At 34.3% G+C, this 24,497-nt stretch overlaps 1 protein-coding gene across 1 annotated transcript in view; it reads right to left on the bottom strand.

Annotated features, from left to right (window-relative positions):
- Positions 1-24,497, bottom strand: part of LOC136032181 (splicing factor 1-like) — a gene marked incomplete at its 3' end in the record, with an annotated part of 33,327 nt that overhangs the window by 1,917 nt on the left and 6,913 nt on the right. The window contains 8 exon segments of the mRNA XM_065712375.1: positions 1,168-1,740; positions 5,275-5,424; positions 7,453-7,608; positions 12,050-12,216; positions 13,076-13,182; positions 14,039-14,191; positions 17,476-17,551; positions 20,060-20,200. Coding sequence (XP_065568447.1) covers positions 1,168-1,740; positions 5,275-5,424; positions 7,453-7,608; positions 12,050-12,216; positions 13,076-13,182; positions 14,039-14,191; positions 17,476-17,551; positions 20,060-20,200 — 1,523 coding nt within the window.

Below are 24,497 nucleotides of genomic sequence, written 5' to 3'. Positions count from 1 at the left end.
ATGTCAACATTTCTATTGTCACTGAAGCCACTTTCAAAACTTATTGATAAAAGCAAGGACTATTAAGAAACTAACCATTCTTAATTTAAACCCTTGCTTGATTTGAAATCTCAATTTTCAATCATGTGCATCTTTCACTTTTCTAGAACCCCCTTCCTGATATCCTGTACTTCATCTCTGCACTTTCAATAACTTAACAGATTTCCCGTACTCCGTTACTTCAACCCTTTAATAGCTTGTTATATGATCCGGAATACGCTGTCAAAGAAGCTACCACTCATTGGACATCTTCAAAAAGAATTTCAAAGAATGTCTCTCCTGGAGTTGGTATCTAGATTGGCTTTAAATGTTTGTAATAGGATTATTTCAGTTTTTGAAGTGTTTCTGTTTGTTTTGTTTTTTTAGTTTGAAATCCTGCACTATTCCCCTGCATAGCTTGTAATTTTGGAAAATTTTGAGGTGAGAGATTGGATTTCGTCTGTTTTTTTTTTAGCCTTATGGAGGAAACCATGACGAAGTTTTTTGTTGCAAATTTATTACTGAATAAACTTAGAAAAAAAAAATAAAAATAAGGCTTAATGGCTACCTCATAACAAAAAAGCTGTGGTACGATATGGTTTCTTTTTTTTCTTGTTACGATAAAGCGTCCATCGTTCAATGCTTGACACTGTTTTAAATATACATAGCAGCTAGAGCTGCTGCATAAACAGCTGCTGCATGGTTGCATATGTGCCTCCCAAGTGAGCATCCAGGGTAAAATAGAGCAGAAGAATTGACATGTAAAATAAGCAATCAAAGACCTAACAAGAAAATGTTTGAACAATACCGCGCAGCAACTCTTTCTTCCAGTTTACCTGAGAAGTGAATATCAATTCTCAGGTTGTTTCCTCTTAAACTTTACTAGTGTACTTAAAATAATTATGATTAACGGTTGCACTAGAGGGTTTTAAGAGGAAAATCCGGAAAAAAAAATCACTCGTAAGGGAAAATGTAATCAGGTTGTCAGGTAATCAGGTAAAATGTGTCTCAGGTTGTTTCCTCTTAAACTTTACTAGTGTACTTAAAATGATTATGATTAACGGTTGCACTAGAGGGTTTTAAGAGGAAAATCCGGAAAAAAAATCACTCGTAAGGGAAAATGTAATTAAGTATGTAAAATTTTAATACCTTTTGGGTTTCAGCTTGGGAAGCAGTGGAAGACGAACCATATCCTTGCAGTAGAGGTCGCTGACTCATTCCTCCTCCAGGAACACCAGGGCGCGGAGCACCTGGAGCTCCTGGACGTAGAGTCCCTGGAGCCCCAGGACGGAAAGAACTTGGAGCACCAGGACGTGAAGGAGGAGCAAATCGACTACCTTGAGTGCCACCAGGCATACCAGGACGCATTTGTGGCCTTGTTCCAAACGACGGTCTTTGAACGTTTCCTTCCTCCATTTTCAATCTTGGTGCCTTCCAAGGTTCCATCTGAGGGGGAGGAGCAGTGTAAGTATTAAGGAGAGAGGTTGGAGGGCCTCCTAGGCCACTTGGTGGAGGTCCTCTCAGAAGCATGCCAGCTGCTGAAGCAGCAGGAGGATTAGCTAATAAAGAAGTACCAGATGTAGCTTGACCGATTGCTTTCATTGGACCAGGACGATTAAATAAATTGCTAGCACTGAAACGAGGTACACCTTGCTGACCAGCCATCCCCGATGTCTTAACAGCGGGCGGCGTTTCACCAAGTTCAGCCATCAAGGACATATACTGAAAAAGAAAAAAAAGGGTTTTATGTCCAAATATTATTTTTAATCGCCTAGCCTCTTTGTAACAAAATGATACCAACTATACTAAATAAACTAATTGTAGTCCACCTCTTTTTTTTCTTTTTTTTTTAGCAAACTTCGAAGGAAATCTTGTTTAGCGTCAAAGGTTCCACCTCGATTCTTCGGCATCTTGTATTTTTTCTTTCTTTTTGTACTCGAAGCCTTAAAGAAAGCTGTTAGTAACCTATCTTGTAGGATAGTCAATTTTGAATTTTAAAAGAAGTCAATTATTTTACTAATGTGACCAGTACATAAAATTCAAACTCAAAAGTAGTAAACATATTTTGACCACGAGTTCCTTCTGTACAGAGCTTTTACTATTTTCACTAACTCGATAAAAGAATCCTGCAACCATACATCTACTTTTGAGAAACGCAAACTGAAATAAAATAATCAAGTGCTTTATTTAGATACATATCAAGTAAGGTCCGGCCGATATGGGGGACCGATGCCAATTCCGATATGGGGGTATCGTACCGATACGCTATAATTTGCCAATAAATTTCCCTTCAGAAAAACTTACAAGTTCAAACCCTCATCCTCTGCCCATATTCATAGTCACATGTTTCTCCCTGGTCTATTACACACCAAAGAACAGCCTTGATATTTCACTGTGGATTAATATCTAAGGTACGGTAAAGACATTGGAAGAAAGAGCGAACTAAAATATAGAACCGAATATTACTTATTCGCAAAAAAAAAATATAAACTAGCATTGATACGTCATAAGAAAATTCTAATAGGAACTTCCGAAAACAGAAGGTGTCCGTTTAAAAAAAAAAAAAAAAAAAAAAAAAAAAAAAAAAAAAAAAAAAAAAAAAAAAAAAAAAATGTTGTTTGAAAATCACCGCGATACAACATATCATAATGAACTAAGTATAAATACAAAAAATAATTTAAAAGATGAAAAAATATTATCAGTTTAAAGTTTACAATAAAATAGCATACAAGAGTTTTTGTACGTAAAGGTCGACATAACTGTGTCAGTCTATTTCGAGGCGCCCTTTTCTTTACATCCAATGGTAATAGGATAATAAATATGCTTTGTGAAGTAATCTAGGTCAGCTAGCTGACATGAGGATCCAGAAAAGAATGTTCCAGACAAAAGTAGCTTTTAGTCTACATTGGGGTTCTGAGGTTGGGGGTTTTGCTAAAGCAGCTATGCAAGAAGTAGTTCAGCGAAGATACTTTAAGAGAATTTTAGGCTTGAAGGATTCATTTAGTTCAGAGGTACTAAAAGGAGATTCGGAACTTTTCACTTTAAGGAGTGTAAGATTGGTTAGAAAGGTGAAATTTTGGGAGAAAATAATCACGCTACCTAGAGCTCGGCTTCTTAAGTCAGCTGATTTGGAGAGCCTGAAGGACGGTTGAAGTGATTCGTGGCCAAATCAGGTCAGGAAAATACTGAACCTTTGTGGTCTTTCGGAGATGTGGAATGAAGGAAAAGGCCCAACGGATGAAAGCGTGTCAGTGTGGAAGGAAGTCCAGCGAACCCTAAATGACCAAGAAATCCAAGGGTGGCAAGCTCACAAGGACCAATCTATGCCTTTGAGGTTTTACTCCGAAACTAAAGAGCGTTGAGGGGGAGGAGGTCTATTTTAAATTTGGGTTGAATAAAAAGGACTTGAAGAGTTTGTTGTTGGTAAGAGGGAATAGTGTGGATTTAGGGGAGAAAAAGAAATTTTTGGGAAAGTTTAAGCTGGCGGCTAGCCCCGATTTTTACCCTATGTGTGGATGTGTGACCAAGAATTTATTTCATTTCGTATCCGAGTGTGAAGAGCTGTCTGAGTAGCGGAATGAATGTTTTGGACGAGTGTTTGGGAGTGAATGCTGGTTAATTGAGCGGATGGCTGAGAGGAACGCACGTGCTATTAAACAGTTGTGAAAGTTTCTTCGTTTAGGGATTAAACATAGGGAATTATGTTTGAGGGGATGAGGGCTTGTTACAGGATGAGGGTTTATTATGATTGGTGTTTGTTGGTTATAATGTTGGACCTTGGTGTGTTTCTTTTTTTATCTATTTGTGTTACTTTTTTTTTGTTTTCTTCATTGATATTATCTAAAGTTGTATTTTGTTCCTGAGCTGTTTGTAGAATGTACTATGTGTTGCTATGACCCGCAGGCTTTTTACAATAAATCTTATCTTATCTATGCTATTATCCCCAAAAAAGGTTATCTATATAGGGGGGGGGGGGGGTATCATACTGCTTTTAGGTATTCTTAAGGTTAGTTTAACTATTCCAAGTTCATTATTTAATTTGGTAGAGCCATCATTCACAGTCAAATCGTCAGAAAACTTCCCACGATGACCAGCATTTAATAAGATTTTTAATAGAGTTAAGAAAAAACAAGACACCCAGTACACAGTGCTCAAGGTATTTAATACCCTAGGGAGAACCACAAGATACTCATGAAAATTTAACGTTTCCCCATTACAGACACCTGCACATTATTAAGTCGAGATATGAGGCTAACTAGCATATGCAGAACAAAATTTTAGGAATTTACAGTCTTTGTATTATTTACAACAGTTTCGAAATAAAACTTCATCTGTGTCAACAAAACAAACTTCAATGGATGAATCTGTAAATTCTAAATGTTTCAAAATTGTAATAGAGAGAAAAAAGCGCAATAAAAGTTGAAGTGCGGAAACTCTGGAGACTCTCGATTCATACATGCTTCTTACAAGGCCCTCTCCCTCAAGGACCGGCGACACTTGACGTAAATCTACCAAGAAACTGACAAGGTCATGCATTGCGTTAACCTCAGAGGGCTTTGTAATGAAAGTTGTTAGTAATTGAGGGGTAGAATAAGAGAAGACATTCAAATTAGGATAATAATAAAAAAAAAACGATGTCAGGTATTTTAAGATTAGAACTTACAGCCCAGACAAAATAGAGAAGTACCTGGTGCTATTGACCAAATTCAACTGAAAGCTCATTTTGGCTAAATCCCATTAGGTGCTAACAAGACCTGCATTTTAATCGAATTTCCTACATAATGCATTTCCATTTTCCTCATTATCTATGTCTCATAATCTAGCAAAACCTCATAAAAAATAGACCTTGAAAAGACTAATTCTGGTTAGTTTAGTGATATCCAAGGTTTCATCGAGACTGGAACGAAACACAGTAAAGATAAAAATTTAGTTAATGAGCATTAAGAGACTCCATGAAACAGCGTGTGATAATATATAAAAAATACACATAAAGAAACTTTATTTCTGTGACAAGTATAGCACACAATTTCTAATAACGGACATGTGTCCTCAATTTTTAGGCTACCTTTGTTCTGGTTGTTGACATATTGAGTAATTGTTTTTAGAGCTACAAATCCTTTACCATAGTCGGAGACCCCTTACTTAACTATACCAACTAGGATGGAGAACATATAGTAAGAAATTTGGAGTTTAACAGAAACTATTGGAATTCATCAAATTTCATTAGAATTTATTGCAAGAGGTTCTTTAACTTACCTCTTCGTCAATGTTGCCTTTATCTCCACCATCAAACGGCAGAGCCAATCCTCCAGGTGGCTTTTGCACTTTACAATCCTTGGCTATATGCCCTGCACCACCACAAATTGTACATATGATATTGTGAGTCACGTTAGGTTTGTCTTGACACTAAAACAAAAGACAAACATTAGGCATATGGCACTTCACTTGGTTAAACACCAAAGAAAAAAGAAGAAGAAAGATTACTACCGTTTGACCATGTGCTTTTCTCAACAGAATATTAATAAAGATAAATTGAATTACAATACTAAAGTGCAGTGACCGTTAGAGATACGGTCAAACGGTTGGCCTGTGCCTGCCATTTACCCTAAAGTAATGGTTACTTTACCTCACCTAGTCCTTATTCCATGATTATCTACATTAGTTCTGCCCTAGGATGGACGGATCATAGACCATTTATCAACAAGCGAAATGACATCACTTTTATACAAATCTAAAAAAGGCTTATGTCAGCTTTGCCTCTCACTGAGACTATCTGTCTCGACTTTTCCTCCAATTAGCCATGGCATGTCTCTTAACTTTTTCATCAGTCCACCAACTTGATTTTAATTTAAGGGGAACTCGCTATATACCACTCTTGAGCCCCTGGCCCTTTCTGAGATTAGCTAAGTAAATAATTTCTTAAATCAAATTGGGTAGTTCATTTCCATTTGATAATTTATAAACTAAAATTTTACATGTTGACTGTGGATGTTCTCAAAATAACTAAGCAAAGGTTTTATAACAGTAGAATTTTTAAATTGAATTTATGCCCCTTTTCTCATATACCTCCCTTGGTATATGTCACAGAAAGACAATGGATGACGAAGCAAACAAACATGGTGACAAGATTTATAATATATAATATATTATTCTAAGTATAATAATAAATCGGTGCATTTTTCTGGTTGAGCATCGAAACAATAATGAATGGCATCATTCCTGAAGTCAGTTATCAAGAAAGCAACCAGCTTTGGGAGCTACGCGCAGCATACCTCTGTCTCCTCACTGGTAGTTGCGTAGGCATTAGTAACACAGAAACAGACAAAAATACCAATTAAATAACGGAGAACTTCACCGCACCAAAAACCTTTCTCTATCACAAATCCCATTAAGACCGAGAATCGTATGAATCACTTTTTTCGCAAATTATTCCGGGTCAAACCATTCATTTCTAAGACGATTTTCTTGTTTTAATTTGAAAGTAGTTCAAGTATGTATGAGAGTCTCAATTTTTTTTTCAACTTGTAGGTTAAGCGAATCGGTAGTAGTCTGTAACGGTTTATATCAAGGAAGTGGAAGTATTTTAGCTGTTCGGCTATGCTGTCCAACTTCTTACAGCCTTCATTTAGTATAGCCGTGATTGTCGATGGAATAATACCTCCACAGTCTGCTACCTCTTCTGGTTTGTAGATTGCGAACTTCAGACGCTCTTGCCCCTCTTTGTTACACTTCCAAAGCGCTTTTGCAACACCAACGACTTTGTCATAGTCCTTTTTGTGCTCTTGCATTGGAAAACCGCATTTTCGCAGAATTTCTGATGGGCTTTCTTCGCTTCCATTATTGTCCCTCGCGCTTCCAACTCAGTTTACAAAGGATTCCGTATTGACCCTGTTAGTCCAATACACAGGAAAGAAAATTCACCAATAGTTTCCACACTGAATCTGTTTCATTTCCCATTTGAGTTTCTTTTACAAACAAGGAGCCCCCACGTGTGGAAGGCTGAATGAATTTAATTCAGTGAGACATTTTTGACTTGGGGGAAGTGCTTCCTATTCGCTCCCGCTTTCTTCTGCGCAAATACAATTGGAAAGACCTGGAGTTTTATAATACAAGCTGACTAGATGTATTTATAGAAGACAGTCATCCACGCCAGGACAAACATGTTTTTTGAAGGTGCATGCTGGTCAATTGTTTTGAAACTTCACCCAAAATAATGCCAACTTAAATTGACAACTAGAGATTTCGTTGACAACTAAGAAAAAGTGAAACAATTTATTTTTCAATTCATTTAGGTTGGTTGACCAGAAGTAAAGACGAGAATAGTTTAGTGTAAAACAAACTAATAAAAATAGATGATTTTGCTATTGCCAATATTAGCGACAATTGAAAAAATTTAAATAAGACAGAGAAATAAATTTCGAATCTCTTTCTTACCTGCCATGATTTGTGGTCAGTGGCACCACAATTGGAGCAGCGTTGATCAGTATCGCGAAGGGTGCCGTTCAACAAAGCTAGCTCCCTCAGTTGCATTCGACGTAAATCGTTTTGTCCTTCAGGAACTTCAATGCCCTGTCGAATCACCTCTTTAACCTAAAACAGATCAAATGCTCGTACTACGAATTTAAAAAGCCTGTTTAAATCAGCACAGAGAACGTCCTATGCAACTGTCATACAAAAATTGAATACCTTTCTAGGAGGAAGAGATGTCATGTCGATTTTATTTGAACTGTTTCATTTTTTTTCTTTCATGTTATTTAGGCGCTCTTTGACACCCACAACTGAATAATAAATGATGTTGCATTAAAGTCGTTCAATATCTTAAAAATCATTTTGCGAGCCTCAGCGTCGACTGAACGCCCCAGAGAAAAAAAAAACTCATTTTCACAGCACCACAGTGAGCACACAAATCTGCCAAATTACTCAAACGGTATTTCGTTGAATATTGGTAAAAATTAATAGGGGATCTCGAATCCATCAAAAGTTCAAAAAACTAACGAGAGGCTAGTTCAAAATAAGGACAAATATAATCTTGTACTAATTTTTTAGCAAAGCGCAGCCTATTCAATGTACCAACAGCATAAATAGTCTTCCTCTGAGTCAGCAACGATTTCAATTACATCATGTAGCACCACTGGGAACTCCCAAATCTGTCAAATTGCTCAATCACTGTTTCCTTGTAGTTGATTTTTAACGGCTTCCTAGCAGATATGCTAGACCATTTTTAGAGACTACCCATTTTCTGAACTTAAGAAAATTCCGCTTGGTTTCATCGAATAAACAAGATTCATTATTTCTAACCGTGAAATTATATATTTTATTAAGTCTAAATATCTCTATCTCCGACACGAAACGGGAAAATTTAAACGGTTTTTCTACGATTTTTGGGAAAGTAAGTGTCGACTATTAGTTTTTTGTCGTTTGTACGATATCTCACCAAAGCTCTACAAGTTACGGTAACGGCTCCCAATAAGTTCTAAATAGTTTGGCCCCGCAAACTGTTCCAGATTATAAGACAGGTTTTTATCTCTACGTCACGTATTTTCTAAGGTAGCTGAATCATAGAACATATATCTTGTGACAATACCAAACCAATAAATATAGGCCCACATATTTACTTAAGCTTTGGCTTCATAAAAATCAACACCGCATAAATAAACTTAAAAGTTTTTCAGTACTTCAGTTCTTTTGAGTACTCTTTAGTACTTTTCGTCATCGATTAAACACAGTAGTTGTCAAGTCAACCAATCAAAACTTTCAAAATAATGTATCCCAACAACTTTTCTCCAAAACAAAATGATGATAAATTCCTTAAAGACAGTCTCAAAATATACTGTTTCTGTTTAAAACACACTTTATTGTTCTCCGTTCTTCATAACCAATCAATTGTCATACTTTAAAAAAATAATCATGTAAACAAGCTAAATATTGTGTTACTTTGATCCAAAGGATATGACCGATTATTTGTCTCCCAACGCTACTAGACTTATTGAACGATAGTAAGGATTAGGTCCCAATAAAGATATTTTTTACCCATAAAAAAAAATTCGTAGCAAATCAGAAATCCATGAAAGCGATAATGGATACTAGCAAAGCTATAAATCAAGTATTGCCAGGATGACAATTTTTTACAGGAGATTGTTATCCCAAAAACATAAACCCTACACTTGGTCTGATACTGCTAAGCTTAAAAACTGTGTTTAGATAGATATTTATATATATATATATATATATATATATATATATATATATATATATATATATATATATATATATATATATATATATATATATATATATATATACATATATATATATATATATATATATATATATATATATATATATATATATATATATATATATATATATATATATATATATATATATATGTATATATATATATATATACATATATATATATATATATATATATATATATATATATATATATATATATATATATATATATATATATATATATATACATATATAAATATATATATATATATATATATATATATATATATAAATATGTTTTTAACTACGTAAAACTTGCGAATATACAACATTCTTCGCTGTCCCATTGTCTGTACATATAAATAGATTGTCAGGTTTCCCGACTCTTGAACATGCAACACATAATTGTCCATGAGAAAAACAATCCGTTTTCAGATCTATACCTCATTATTCTAATGATTGCCCTTGAGCTTTGTTGATGGTGATTGCTAATCAAACATTCCCTGTGTCCCCATCGTCATTTATATATCCCCATGTGCCCCCCGGCGTCCCCGTTGTAGTTGTGTCCCTGTGTCCCAGTCGTCATTTAAAGTCGACAAACATGACGTCAGTCGACACACAAACATGACGTCAGTCGACACACACGTCCCAGTCGTCATTTGTGTCCCGGTGTCCCAGTCTGTAATTTCTCTTTGAGTGTCCCGGTCGTCATTTATATTTCCTGTGTCCTGGTCTGTATATACATTCGTTTTTGAATTGGTATATGATGAAATAAATTTTTTTCTTTTTTCCTTTTTAGTTTTTTTTTTGGTTTTTACCTATTTTTTAGCTATTTATTTTTTTTTGTTTTTTCTTTCGTTTTTTTTTTGTAGTTTTTACCTTTTTTAATTTTTTTTTTCTCCTTTATTTTTCAGTTTTTTTCCTTTTTTTTTTTTTTTTCAGTTTTTAGTTTTTTTATTAGTTTTTAGTTGTTTTTTTTTTCTTTTTAGTTTTTTGCTGCTTTTACCCTTTTTTTTTTTTAGTTTTTTGAGTTGTTTTTGTAGTTTTTACCTGTTTTTTTTTAGTTTTTACCTGTTTTTTAGTTGTTTTTTTTCTTCTTTTGTATTAATGCTAAAGCCAAGGTTCGAACCTGGAACCTCTCGGACCTAGAACCTGGAACATAACGCTTTACCAACTCAGCTACTTCGGCTTGAATACATTTACCTTTTTTAGTTTTTTTTATTTTAATTTTTTTTAGTTTTCTTTTTCTCCTTTATTTGTCAGTTTTTCCTTTTTTAGTTTTTTTTTCAGTTTTTAGTTGTTTTTTTTTAGTTTTTTTTGTAGTTTTTACCTTTTTTTAGTTTTTAGTTTTGTACCCTTTTTTTTATTTTTTTTTTAGTATTTTATTTTTTTTTTTTTTTTTGTAGTCTTTATCTTTTTTAGTTTTTTTTTCTTCTTTTGTATTAATGCTAAAGTTAAGGTTCGAATCTGGAACCTCTCGGACCTAGAACCTGGAACATAAGAGCTACAGTATTTGTATTTGTATCGGATTGCAATATGAAAAATTTTACAAACTCAGCATAATATTCAAAGGATAATTACTTTTAACATGGACTGCTGTCTTTAGTGCTGCCACCAAACTTTTTTCAGTAAACTATGGACCTTTTTTTCCAACGGCAAGCACTGTTCCTGTAAAAAGCCGTTCAGACGAGCCGCGTAAAACCCGAAGTTAAACCAAACTATTCATTAAAAAGCATAAAAAGGTCTGCAGGTAAAGGGATTTTGAATGGGGTTTGTAGTTGAAGTAGCAAGATTACGTTTCTGTTAAAAATTCAAATTGGCGGGGGGGATTATAGAGGTGCCGCCGGCCACTTAGGTCCTATGGTCAAACAGGTTGAAAATCCGCGTATAATTCCACTGTATGCCGCCAAGAATAAGGCAAAATTGTAAGGAGGTCCCATACCAAGGACATACAGTTAACCCAGGGACAGATTTGGAAAAGTCTAATAAAATTGTCAATTCCTTCACAATGTCCACACGCGATTGGTCACTTCCACGGTAGTTTACCCTAGAAGTGTCCTCAAGAACTGAAATTCATTAGGCAGCAAAGCCAATGTCACTTTGCCTAAGAAATTTTAGATTGCTGACCTTCACAGTCCAGATACAAGCAAGCTTTAGTTCTAAAAAATCCCAACCTTTTGAAAGATAAACCTTCTAGAACAAGAACCATGAGAGGTACCAGTCTCAATTTTCTTGAAAAGGTGACTAGGGGCCGATCCTCCTTTTTCTGCAGCTAAGTGCCGATTAAATTCCAAGCTTAGCCCGACACTTTCGATCATTAAGCATAATATATGTATCAAGGACACATCACGGGCTGTTGATTAGCTTTAAAAAAAAACTAATATGTCTGTCTGTCTTAGCCCAGAAGATGATTTTCTTGCTACAGACAAGCTTTCTAACATTACTTTCATGAAAACACCAAAGGGTAGACTCCAAACTGTTGAAGTTTAGGAAGCACCTGTAATACTTTCCCTCTACTTCAATCCCAGACACAGATAATGAAACAAAATACACAAGCAAAACTACGGCTCCCAACAGTGGATGGCAAAACTTTCGGATCAATGGGAAAATACTGTTGTTTTTTTTTTTTTTTTTTTTTTTTTTTTTTTGCCCTAAATGTTTCTGTTTATCAATCTTAGAAGCTATTTTGCTGATAGATCAGGAAGAAAAAGAAACAAAAAGTGTTGCCTTATAACACAATTAGGAATCTTACAAAAATGTTCATTTGGCAGACATAAGGTCTAGGTGAACTTACTTTTTCGACAGCTTTTTTGACTGCTTCAGCACTTGATGCCGTGATGTAAGCATGCAGCGGCTCATCTTCACCTGGAAGAGGTTGACCGTCTTTTCTTCCAACTTTGCCCTCTTTGACAGATCCCTTGCCCCGAATAATGATTTTGGCTCCAGTATCTTTTTCCAAGGCTTTAAAATAGGAAAATGGATTAATGAAATACACTTAAATCAATACACTCAATCAAGCACTTTCTAGTTTATAATCTATAATTACGAAGTGTAATGTTAAGACGTCTCATTTAGCCATCAGATCAAGAGAACTTGAAATGCCACATTTAAAAACGAATTTACAAAATTTTCCGCTGTATCAAGCTGAATCAGCAATACGTTTTTATTACTCTGAGACAAAATTGCATTTTACTCTTATGTTTCATATTTATTTCACTGTTGCTTTTAAGGTAAATATATGACATAGTGCAAAGAATCCTTACATGACCGTCTTATCTATTTGCAAAGGTTTGTTTGGGGAAAAAATGACAAGCAAAGGTGATAAACTCTAAATTTATTTAATAATCTTTGATGATTCAAAAAAAATATCTACAAAGGATTTCTGACAAAAAAAATGTCATAAGAGGGACGAGAGACTTCCTTGACAGAAATACCAATTAAAAAAAAAAAATACAAAAGATTTCCAATGTTTTTTTCCATTTAAACTTGTTGGATTTCTTTTTCTATTGTTCTTGACCTTTTTCCTCAATAGTTCCCTTCTTTTGGAACAGCTTTGACCTCTTCTATTTGAATTATTTTTTTCTTTTTCACAACAGTCTTTCTCTAGAGTATAAGTCTTTTCTCCATTGATTTTAATTACACTTATAATGATTTGAATTAGAAGAATAATTGTTTTTGTTTTTTTTGTTCCATTTTGATTATCATTTTAATTAAGATACATCTTATTTAAAAGGCCATTGAGCTTTATGAAGTCCAACTTGATATATTGTTTATTATTTCTGCTTTTACCAATAAATTCACTTATATGACAAATACTCACATTTCAAAGTATTGCCTCGTGGTCCAATGAGCAATCCAACAAAATTGATGTCTGGGTTTTCATCTTGGGGTATCATGACCTTGTCACAGACACGGTTGGCTGGGGGTCTAAAAAAGCAAATAAAAACAAATTTATAAAACTGAAACAAAAGACATGATAAAGTAATCAACTGAATTTTAGAGGGACGCGCTCTTGTATCATTAAAGAGGAAGCTGCACGACTTTAGTTTTCTTAGAAAAAAAATCTAAATCATTAAAAGCTTGTGTTTTATCTCTAACAGACGACCCTATAAACAGACTGTGATCATTTTCCCCTATAATTTTGTCTCCTATGAATTATTCTTTTATTTCTTTTCAAGTTATTCTTCCTTGATTTTTTAAGTTGTACATTTTTCTTTTCGTTAAGTCTTCTCTTGCTTATAAACAGGCCAAAAATCTGATTTTCTTTTGATCTTAGTGATGTTGAAGCCCTTTTGGCCTATTATTACACGGTTCTTTTGCCTTGATTTAGTGATTGTTGCAGTTGCAACATTTTGATTATTGTCAGCTTTTTTGGCTTCTGTAGATTGGCATTCATAGATAGGTTAAATATAGAGCTGTCGCTGCAATCCAGCTTGATCAGAAAAAATATATCTGACCGATCTAACAATTCGTAATATTTGAAAGGTCTACTGTTCTTTGTTTTTATGCCTCCCACAGGGCTGTTTCATATCGTTGGAGGAAGAAATAGGCCTGATATAGGTGTGTCAGCAGACTTTTCTAAAAAGGAGTGTACAAGTGGCAATTAGTGCCCAGATAGCTTACTATCGCATATCCGGAATATATTTATTCTCTAGAAAAATTTGGTAATACAATGGCTGAAAAACAAAACTCAATTAAAAACATCTCATGTAAAAGAGGAAAAGAGAAAGAGAACATAGGAAAAATACACAAAAGAATAAACAGCGCATAAAAAATTATTTACCTGTAATCAGCCGGTGGCTTATATTCTGGGTTGATGATTTTCATTCTCTCGATCAACCGGTGACGCTCTTCCTCAAGTTTTCTACGCGTTCTAAATTCACGAGTATTCAGCCTCTTGCCTTGAGTATCATAAATTGGCTCAGGAGATGGAGACCTATTCAAATAGTCATTTAAATGATCAAGCCATAAACGTTATCACTACCCACTAGAAGGCATCAAAATACGCTCGACTAATTAAATTGAAATTACACCTCTCATTTTTTAATTGTATCTCTAAACAGCAGCAAAGCATAATACAAGCTAATTTGTAATCTTCCTTTTCATCCAGTTTAGACAACCTTAAAATACTCATTCGAACTTATTTTACTTGACAGACTATTGCGCTATTTATTGAATTTTAGCTAAAAAATATAAATCAGAATTCTGATACATGATAAGGCTTTGTTCCCCACATATAAAAATTTGTGAAATATTTGGCCACATTTGAAAGTTTTCTTTTAAAATCAGTTTTTAAAATCCCTAAGACTAGTTTTCTTTTCAGTGTTCTGAAATCCCAGTTTGGAACACATTAAAATACGCTAGACTAATTGAATTGTAATTTTTTTAATTTTTCCATTTTATTTCGAAACAGCAACAAAGCAAAATGAAACCTAATTTTTATTTTTTATTTTCACCCTATTTAAGAGATCTTAAACCTCTTATTAGAATTTACTTTACTCGATGGGACCTATTGTCTTAATGATAAATTTTTAGCAAAAAAAAATCAGAATCAATATATATGGAAAATCTGTGTTTCCCATATACCCAAAAATCATTGGTTTTCACGAGTATGGGGTGGACGGAGGCATACAAAAAGGCAGATCTTCTACCAACGTAGCCAACCATTATGCCAGTCCAATGCGAGCTCGCGAATTTATGTAATACTGGGCCAAAATATGACACTTTGTTTTAAAATCAGTGTTATTTTTTTAAATCTGCGGCCTTCCCATGAAACTGTTTCTGAGTTGAACACACACACGCACCCCTCTTCCAAGAATCCTTGTCTGTGTATCCTTGATCTAAATATGACTCAAACAGCATAACTAATTACAACTAAAATAGATTTCTTGTAAGTTTAATATTGAATTCTTATGTCTCAATTATTCGCCATTGTACAAAAAAAGGAAATAAGAAGGAATTATTGTAACCTCAGCCAAAGATTCTTGTTGCATAATTAGCAATTGAAATATCTTACTCATATGGTTCCTTTAATTGACAGAAATAAAATTGTGTCGTGACCAGTGATTAATAGGCAATATCACACAACTTGATACAAACTTCTGAATGTACCTCTTCAAATAAAGTCTTCCTGGGTAGAAGAAAGGGGCGCGGATATTTTGCATGTATGGTGTGTAATTTTACGACAGTCTAGACAACATTGTTCACATAGTCCAGACAACATGTAGTATACAAGTCAGTGGTAAAACGAGCACCAAAGCTTTCAACTAAAATCCTTCTAGTTTATAATCGTGAATATAAGCTAGGGTAAAGAAAAGACAATAACGAAGAAGGCTCGGTACCAGTAAAACTAGTAAAGGCCCGGTAAGACTAGTTTGGAAGATTTTGAGGCACACTAGAAAAAAGCATAAACGTTGCACAGTAGCAATTTAACAGAGGAAGTTCTTTTGCTTACCAAACAGTAAACATCAGCTCGTTTTTGGCTCTAACAGCACTCAAAAATTGGTAACAACACAGGAAGATAAAGACTGAAAACTTAGGCGCTTTTACTTTCACACTATAGTAACAACAACCGCTTATTGAAACGATCTTAAGAACAGTAATAATAACTGAAACTGCTAGCAGAACGTAGGTTATTTATTTAAGATTTTATTTCACCTTGACCTTTTTTCAAACAGTATAAACCAAAAACAACCTAATTCTTGGAATAATACTATGGCTCCCTGTGGGATAACAAGCTGGATTGAAATATCCTGGTATAGTCAAAACGAATATTAGTTGGGGATTCATGGCTGAACCTAAGCTCTGATTGCATATGGCAAAGAACGGCTAAGATTTTCCTGTGCAATATACAGAACAGAGAGAACAATTGCTGCAAAAAGAGGACTTAGAAGATACAGAATTACCTTATAACTAGAAACATTAGGAAAACAGTCACCTATCATAAAGAAAAGTCTATTACAGATGTATTTCCACTTTAGGCTTCTCTTCGAATAGATAATCGTACAACAAACCCAAATTGATCTTTGTGTAATCAAACAGTCAGCATTATTTAATTTCTATCAAAATCATAAAGAAGAAATCTATTGCTGCAAAAACCTGTTGTTGCTCTCTGTCTTATGACCCTGCTATGCTGCTGGAATATATAAGTATCACACTAACGATAATAGTCGAAAAGCATAACTGGTAAGTTTACTTGATGCAAAATTCAAAAATGTTGAACCAGATATCAGTAACAGAAAACACTATTTTGATTTTAAATAAAGACAGTTTAACTTTTAGTCAGGTAAAGATTAAAAAGTATATACCATAATAAACCTACAAAGTAGATATGTTTCTAAACTCCACGTAACTTTAGATAGACAGAGTTTTTGGGTTAGACAATATGTTGATGATCATTACAGTTTATGCACTTCAATTAATTTAAAACTATGGGAACAACTTTTCGAGTGTTTGGGTGCTTGTTGAATACTGTGTGGTTTTTTTACCATATTAGACTGCGTATTTTATTACATATATATTTGTTTTTTTTATGGAAAAAGTAAAAGAAAACCGTTAAATATATGCTCTAATGTACTAATAATGTACAATCAGGTTTTGAATGATCATATGATCAGTTTCAACACCACTCCGAACGATCATACCAGGATATAATTACATGTTTTAGGAACTGAAACACATTCCGAACCACCAAAATGTCAGAATATCTTCTAGCTTATATGTACAACCTGAAACTTGGTATTAAGCACTCACATCCAGGTTTAACTGTAAACAGTTTCGATTTTTAAATGTTATGAGGACAAAGAAAATATATTTTTGGTTATTTAGTGGGAACAAATAGATTAAAGAAGACACTGATAAATAGAAAAGAAAATAAAAGAAGACACAGATATATAAACACAGGGTTAATCGCTTTCCTGGAAGACAAAAAGGTAACTACTATGAGAAGCTGTTCACATAAGATAATGTGTAAATGTAGCTTCATGTTTTATAAATTTGCAGCTTTAAGTAAGCTACAGCAATGCCAACGATCTTCATCCTGCAGAAATTAACCCTGTAAGTTTCAGATGTTATACAGCCGAAACGACTGTTATGGCTTCTGAATAATTTCAAAGTAAAATTAGAAAAAGAGTGATAAAACCATAGTTTCCAGAAAGTTGTCCCTGCATCTTCTCTGAGAAGCTGTAGAAACCTAGCACTAGATATTATGATTAATCGCACCTTTCTTCAGGATTTACTGGTATTCCCAAGTCACCAGTTCGTAATTTTCTAGATAATTCTTCAATTTGTAGTTGAGCTGCAAGAAAACGGATTAACGGGCACAAAGGTGCCCCAAAATTAGTTTGGTCAAAACAAACAGTACAAGCCTACACTTAGGTCTAGGAAAGAAACAGACGAAAATCAAGTAAATTTAAATGTTTAATAATAATTGATTGAAATTTTCACTTGAATTGTTTAGCTATAGTATATCGCAATTTAATGCTTTTTATACCTTAATTCAGTTAAATTTATCAATATTTTAAAAGACAAAGCTTAAATTATGATTGCACTAAATTCTAATACACAAACCTTAAAAACAGATATAAAAACAAAACAGGACAGAAAATATTAATTATGCCATGTTGATGCTGGAGCTCCAAAAACGATAATCATAATAATTATATATAAAAAAAAAAGAAAAAATCCAAAAGTTAGGTTTTGCATTAGATCTTTTAACACAGAATAAAGGCTAGACCAAAGGAAAAACGTAAAGCCGAATGCCGGGTAAAAGCAGCCAAATTCCATATATCTTTGAGCGAAGTGAACCTGTAAAAAAAGGGTATATACCCCCTCAGTGAAAATCGCCGCCTAATAATTTCCTTCTTGTATTCGAACTCCCCAGAGTTTAAATCTATAGACACTCATGGCTGACAGTTTGTTAAACCTAGAACCATTTTATAAGTTAAAACTCTAATTTTAAAACTTAAAAACTTTTCTATTCACCACAGCAAAAAAAGGCTCCAATTCCTATGAATACTCTGTTTTTAGTTTTTAATAACTTGATCAATTTAATAAATTGAAGTCAAAAAGCAAAACACGCACAAATAAACAATCAATTCTAAAGAATATCAAGACAGAGAGATAGATTTGTTGATGGTGTATAAGTGCATTCAGGACAGATCCTTAGGGGACAGGAATCCTGTAATTTTTCCTGAGGAAGGGAGATCACAACACACAAAAAACATTTTTTTGACATGTTATTAAAATTTTCAAAAGGGATCCTTTGTAACCATCTCCTAATCCCTCTCCCTGAATGCAAGTAGGAGAAATTGCATGTACTGCTGTGATAACGAAAAGAAACATGAACCACACAAGCTTTAAATTATTTTACTTTATTTGCGCTGGCTGTAGAGACAGTGCAACATTTAATTTTCATAAATATGACTAACAAGGCCATTATTTTTTAATTAGAAGCAGGTTGAAATGCAATGACCGGATGTAGATAATAATCGGAATATTTTTGTAACTAGCATGTTACCTATTGAAATCTCTTCCATCTTTTCTTTTATAGCCAAAAAAGCTCCATATCACCTTATGGGGGAGGGGATTCCCCCTAAGATTGATCCAAAGGGCCCTTTTCCAAAAATCGTAGTATACAGTAAGCTTTTTATGTGTTTCCAACTTTTGACAGGGGAAGTTATATACCCTTTCCCAAGCGTTAGGCCTTGGTCCACTTCTGGATATTTTAGACCAGAATAATAGCATGACCAGATTAGTTTAGATAAAACTGGAGGGAACTCAAAACGTAAATTCTTTAAACGATGCAAGTGATTTCACAAGGCAACCACTGGTTGAAATGCAATATTTAACCAGTCATAGCTCTTTGCCAACACCAGTGATCATTAAAATTCGGATTTTTCTTGCATTTTGCTATCATTGAAATAAAATTACATTATAATAATATGAAAATTTTCCAGAGGGGTACTAACCATGATAACATCAAATCTTGAGCGTCCCCATAAAGGCATAGCTCAAAAAGAATTGCATGTATATATAGGATTACTAACCTAGACTTCTAGGAATAACCATATTAGTAGAGGAAAGAAAAATTCTAGGATCAAGGAACTGAAAAATAAAACTTATTATCTAGAATAAAAGAAATAACCACAGAATCCAGAAACATGGATGATAAATTTATGTCTAACAAATTATACAATGGACCATACATAGGTTGGCTACTGAAATAGATGAACGTGTGTCCTGAAACAGTGTCAAGGATAGAAGAGTTAAATGTACTGAAATACAAACATAATAATACTCATTATCACTCATATCCAACATTATTGATAACTTTCAGCTGTAAAGTGTATTAAAAGAATTTATTAATAGTCATTAGTGTCTTATGTTTGCAGAAATCTTGCTGTAAATGTTCCACATTCAGCAATATATCTCAATGTTTAATTGAAATTGCAAAATCAGCTAGAAAACAAAGGCAAAATAAGGTTAATTCATTAACTGAATTGCTTCAATTAATACAGGCCTCAAACGCACAGCTACAGCTCCTTAAATCTGATCTATATTTCTTTAAAAAAAAAAATGTACCAATGGAGGAAAAACCTAAATTACGCATTGATTAAAATAGACCCTTGAATGAGAACAATGAATATATTTAATTATGTTATTGATCATAATATCCATTTCCAGAACCATAAATTCAAAGACTCCACATCTTATCAAAGGCTAAGAGCAGCACAAAGTCTGGAAAAAGCAAATAAAAAATATTGGTGCAATAAGAGCAAAAAAGATTAAAAAAATTAATGCTTACCCAAATATGCTTCCTCCTGATCCTTTGTCAAATTCGAAGGAAGCATTGTTGGCATGCCAGGTATAAACGCTTTTTCAGTTTCATCACCAAAACGGGACTTCCTTTTCTTTTTCCTATCATTTATTTCTTGTTCTCTATCACCTGAGAATTTAAGACATTTTAACAGAAGAGCCACAGAAAGGGAACATGTCCCAAGATCCAAATCTTATAAACACAGAAACAGAAAACAGGAAAAACAGAGCCTTTTGTGAATAATAGACATTGAAGGCTATAAATTATTGATCAAGTACTGGATCCCTAAAACTCTTAAATTAATAATGAAAGGTGTTCTCAAAATATTATAAATAAAATACTCCTGACGAATGGTTGTATGTGAAATATACATACCACCCCTTACTAGGAGCTGTGTATACCCATGTTGCAAATAATAAGTAAATATGCAATTTAGGAACTGGATTACTATTTTCATATCCATTCCATACTCTTTTAGAGAATAGATAAATGGTACGTTAAGCAAGAAAACTAGTTGTGGGACTTACTGCTAACAAGGCTGTCAAACCTAATGACATCCCCCCAACTATTTCCAGTTATGCCATAGTTGTCTTACTAATCTATACACAATAGTTTTCAAGCTCTTATTATAAATTATCAATAAAGCTAGAAGACAGAATATAAGAAATAAGAAAAATTAGTCATTTTTGAGTTCTATAACTATACTTGTAAGTACAGCTTTTCTTTTTTCCATTTTATGTGACGTATTTCCAGTGTTAACCAGAATCAATGTTCCTGATTACCAAAAAATAAAAACTATATCAAATACATTTTTTCTTGTATGCTGAGAAGTAAAAAAAGAAATCTTCCAGTCATTCTTCACAGTTTGGTTAGAAATAATGGGATTGAAAATGAAGTCAAAATGTGTCAAAATAAACTTAAAAGTATATTGGGGTCAATGTGGCAGCCTGGTGGAATTGCAAAAGCTGCCAACACTTTAGCAGCAAAAGTTGTGTTTTGGCAGCTTTGCTTTGAGCAAAAAGTATTTTTATATGTAAAATTTACAGAGAAGTAACAAATGCAACTTAGTATAGCTTACAGTAAGAAATATCAATAGTTTTCTGAATCATAATTAACAATGTAATCCAATTTAGTTGCAAACCATATACTAGCCATAAATATGCTTCATAATTTTATGTACCATTTTATCGAAAGTACTATACCATATTTACTCTAATACTGCTAGTGGAGTATAGCATTTAAAGTCTGAAGAATACTGTATATAGCTTAGTGCTGTTACTTTATAGATGGTGTTGTAAACTCTAATGTTGTTGGTATTATAAAAATACTGCATACTGAACAGCATGCTTGATACTCATTGATTACTATAACTATAAAAGCACCATTTGATATCCTGGGAGGACAACATTGAATGGAAGCCTGGCAGTCCCATTCATTATGAACCTATGATATTGATTTTGTCCCAATCTAATCCCCAAAATGAACAGAAAATTGCTGCTACATTGTAGTATGGTTGTTTTTGGCTACTAATCTTCCACGATCCAGCTTCCCCATATCCTACTTTAGCTATCAATGTACACCTTGATATCTACCAGTCCTTTAAAGATTCTTTCAACTGACGAATTAACAGTTTTGAGAGAATTTGACTATTTGTGCAAGATTTGGACAAATATTCACTTTCAGTTGAAGAGAAGTTTTAAAAAGCAGCAGCATGAGAACATACATCTCTTCTGGCATAAGAAAAGAAATACATCTCATGATAAGAGATATTACAGAAGAGATACATCACCTCATAAAAAAAGAATATCAAAACGAAAACAGCTCTTTTTTGTTTTGTAATTGCTCTTGTTTAGCGTTTTGGTTCCTGTTGGGTCAAGTCACAGTTCATTACCACAAACTGTTTGATCAATCTTCAAACACAGATATCAGGTAGCAGAGTAAGAAATAAAAACCAATCGTTTATACAAAAATAAGTCTGAAAATAATATAAAACTTTACAAGAAAACAATCTGGAAATAATAACCAAATTTTTACTTTTGGCTAAAATATACAATTTCTTATGAATCATGTTTTAGGGTCGCTCCCGTTTTAATAGACTGCTCCCCGAATTTGAATATAATCTACATCTTAATTTTGTCTTATTACATGGGGCATAGGGGCGGGGCTGCAATTTTTACGGTAAAAAGATTATATTTAGAATCAGCTTTGAATAGCCAATCCAATTCTAACACGTTTTTTTTAATTCCATTTTATTATTTCAGGATTAGCCTTCATACAGGGTTAATAATTGCTTAAGAACTAGAAGTTCTGGAGGTAGGCCTAGGTATTTTAAAAAAACTTTCAATGCCCTAATTTTAGCAGAATATCTATTCTGTAAAATTTTATTCACCTATTTAATAACTTTCCTAGACGGTAAAAAGATCCTAAACTGCAGTTGAACCACTCAATCAAGCATGAATGCCAGCCAAAAATATTGCAGGGGTGGGCACCAAAATAGAAATGGTGAGGGGAGGAGGAGGAGGAAAATACATCTGAAGATAAAAGGTTATATGCAAAATAAAATTCACAATAAAAAAAGAAAAGAACTTAATTTTCACATACCAAATGAAGAAAAATTCAACAATTTATCAATTGATCAAGATTCCTGGCAAAAACATTAATTCTTTTAATTGGTACTTATGTTATATACCACCACCACTCAAGAAGTGAAGTTGGGTTAGTCCAAATGAAAAATACTAAAACATGATGAGAATACAATACTTTAGAAACAAATTTGGACTATATATTTGTACATTAGGTGTGAGGGTAACCTGACCTAAACTAACCTAACCTCCACACCCCCACCCTAAGTAATGTTCAAATATATAACCCAAATTATATAGTTCCAATTTATTCTGTCACACCCCCCCCCCACTCGTTTTCCACCTGCCAATTGTTTCTTAGTCCAGACAGACGAGTTTTCAAAACGCCTAAAACCCGCAACACCCGAAAAAGGAGTTGATAAGTGTGCTGTCTCTGGTTGTGTTCTGAGTGAGTCCTCGCCAGCCATTCAGTGTGATGAATGTGATAAATGGCTCTGTGCAACATGTCTAGGAATGAGTACAGCCGAATACAACATTTTCTGCAAAATGAATGAAAGACTTGGAAGTATTTGGACATGCCCATTATGTAAAACAGGTTCCAGTAAGCCTGATGTTCCAAATATAGTGAAAAGCACTCTCGAATCCCATTGTAGTGAAATGCGTGACATGTTTGCTGGTTTCAGATCTGATATGCAGACTTCTTTGGACACTGTGAGGGCTCAGGTGGAAACGCTTGAGATGGCTATACAATCAAAGGTTTCCATAGATGATGTGCAAAAACTTGTGGAAAACTCTATAACCACCCGTCTCGAAACAGACGTCCGCAAAATAGTGAGACAAGAGCAAGACAGAAACAGAAGACGACTTAATCTGATTGCCTATGGCGTTCCTCTGCAAACCAACGATGCTCAGTTCATCTCAACTTACTTAAAAGATGAATACTCAATTAATGTCGGGGCTATTACTAACTTGAAACGTCTACCTAATGGTAAGAATGCAAGTACCATAGACAGACCCAACCCAATCCTTTTTTCTATAAATGATTACAAAATAAAAATGGATATATTGAAGGCCTCAAGAGAGAGGAGGGGGAGTATCTCATTCTTTGCTGATGCATCCAATGAAGACCGCCAGAGAAGGAAAGAACTAATTGAAGAGATAAAGAGGCGTGCAGCAGCTGGTGAAAAAAACCTTGTCATCCGTGATGGCGCCATCGTGTCAAAAAACGTGATCCCCCGGGGGGAGGGAGTCCTTCCCCCCCCCCTCGCTCGATGGTTCACTAGACTTACCCATATCCCTTGTAAATAGTGTAAATAATGCATCAAGCCTAGCCAGAAAGACTTCTATAAGTTCAACCTTTGTTTCCGCGGCTTCGGTTTTGAGCTCTGTCTCTCCATCAAGTGCTGCATCTGATTCGTCTGAGACCAACTACGTCACCGCTAGTTCGGGCGACGAAAATCCATATCAGAGTTCAAAAGCCGGAACTAGCAACAGCCCAGTCGGCCAAAGAAAACGGACGCAACTAAGAATATTATATACAAACATTGATTCTTTAGTGCCAAAACTCTCAGAACTAAAAGTGTTACTTTATGAAAAGGATGTAGATGTTTTCTGTGTTTGTGAGGCGTGTCCTAAGAACTCTTTGACCAAATTGGATGACGCACATATTCAAATCCATGGATACTTACTCCTGAGCAACCTAGATAGTAACCTGTGTCGAAGAGGAGTGGCTATCTACACTAGGCTTGGAATTAAGGTAGATAAAATTGATTTTTCTATTTCTCAACCTACTAATACTTGGGTGGAACATGTATTAGTTAGACTTCTAATTGGATTTGAAATTG

Source organism: Artemia franciscana, chromosome 10, assembly GCF_032884065.1.
Source record: "Artemia franciscana chromosome 10, ASM3288406v1, whole genome shotgun sequence".
In the NCBI taxonomy this organism is placed as follows: domain Eukaryota; kingdom Metazoa; phylum Arthropoda; class Branchiopoda; order Anostraca; family Artemiidae; genus Artemia; species Artemia franciscana.
This window is presented reverse-complemented; position numbering and strand designations above follow the sequence as displayed.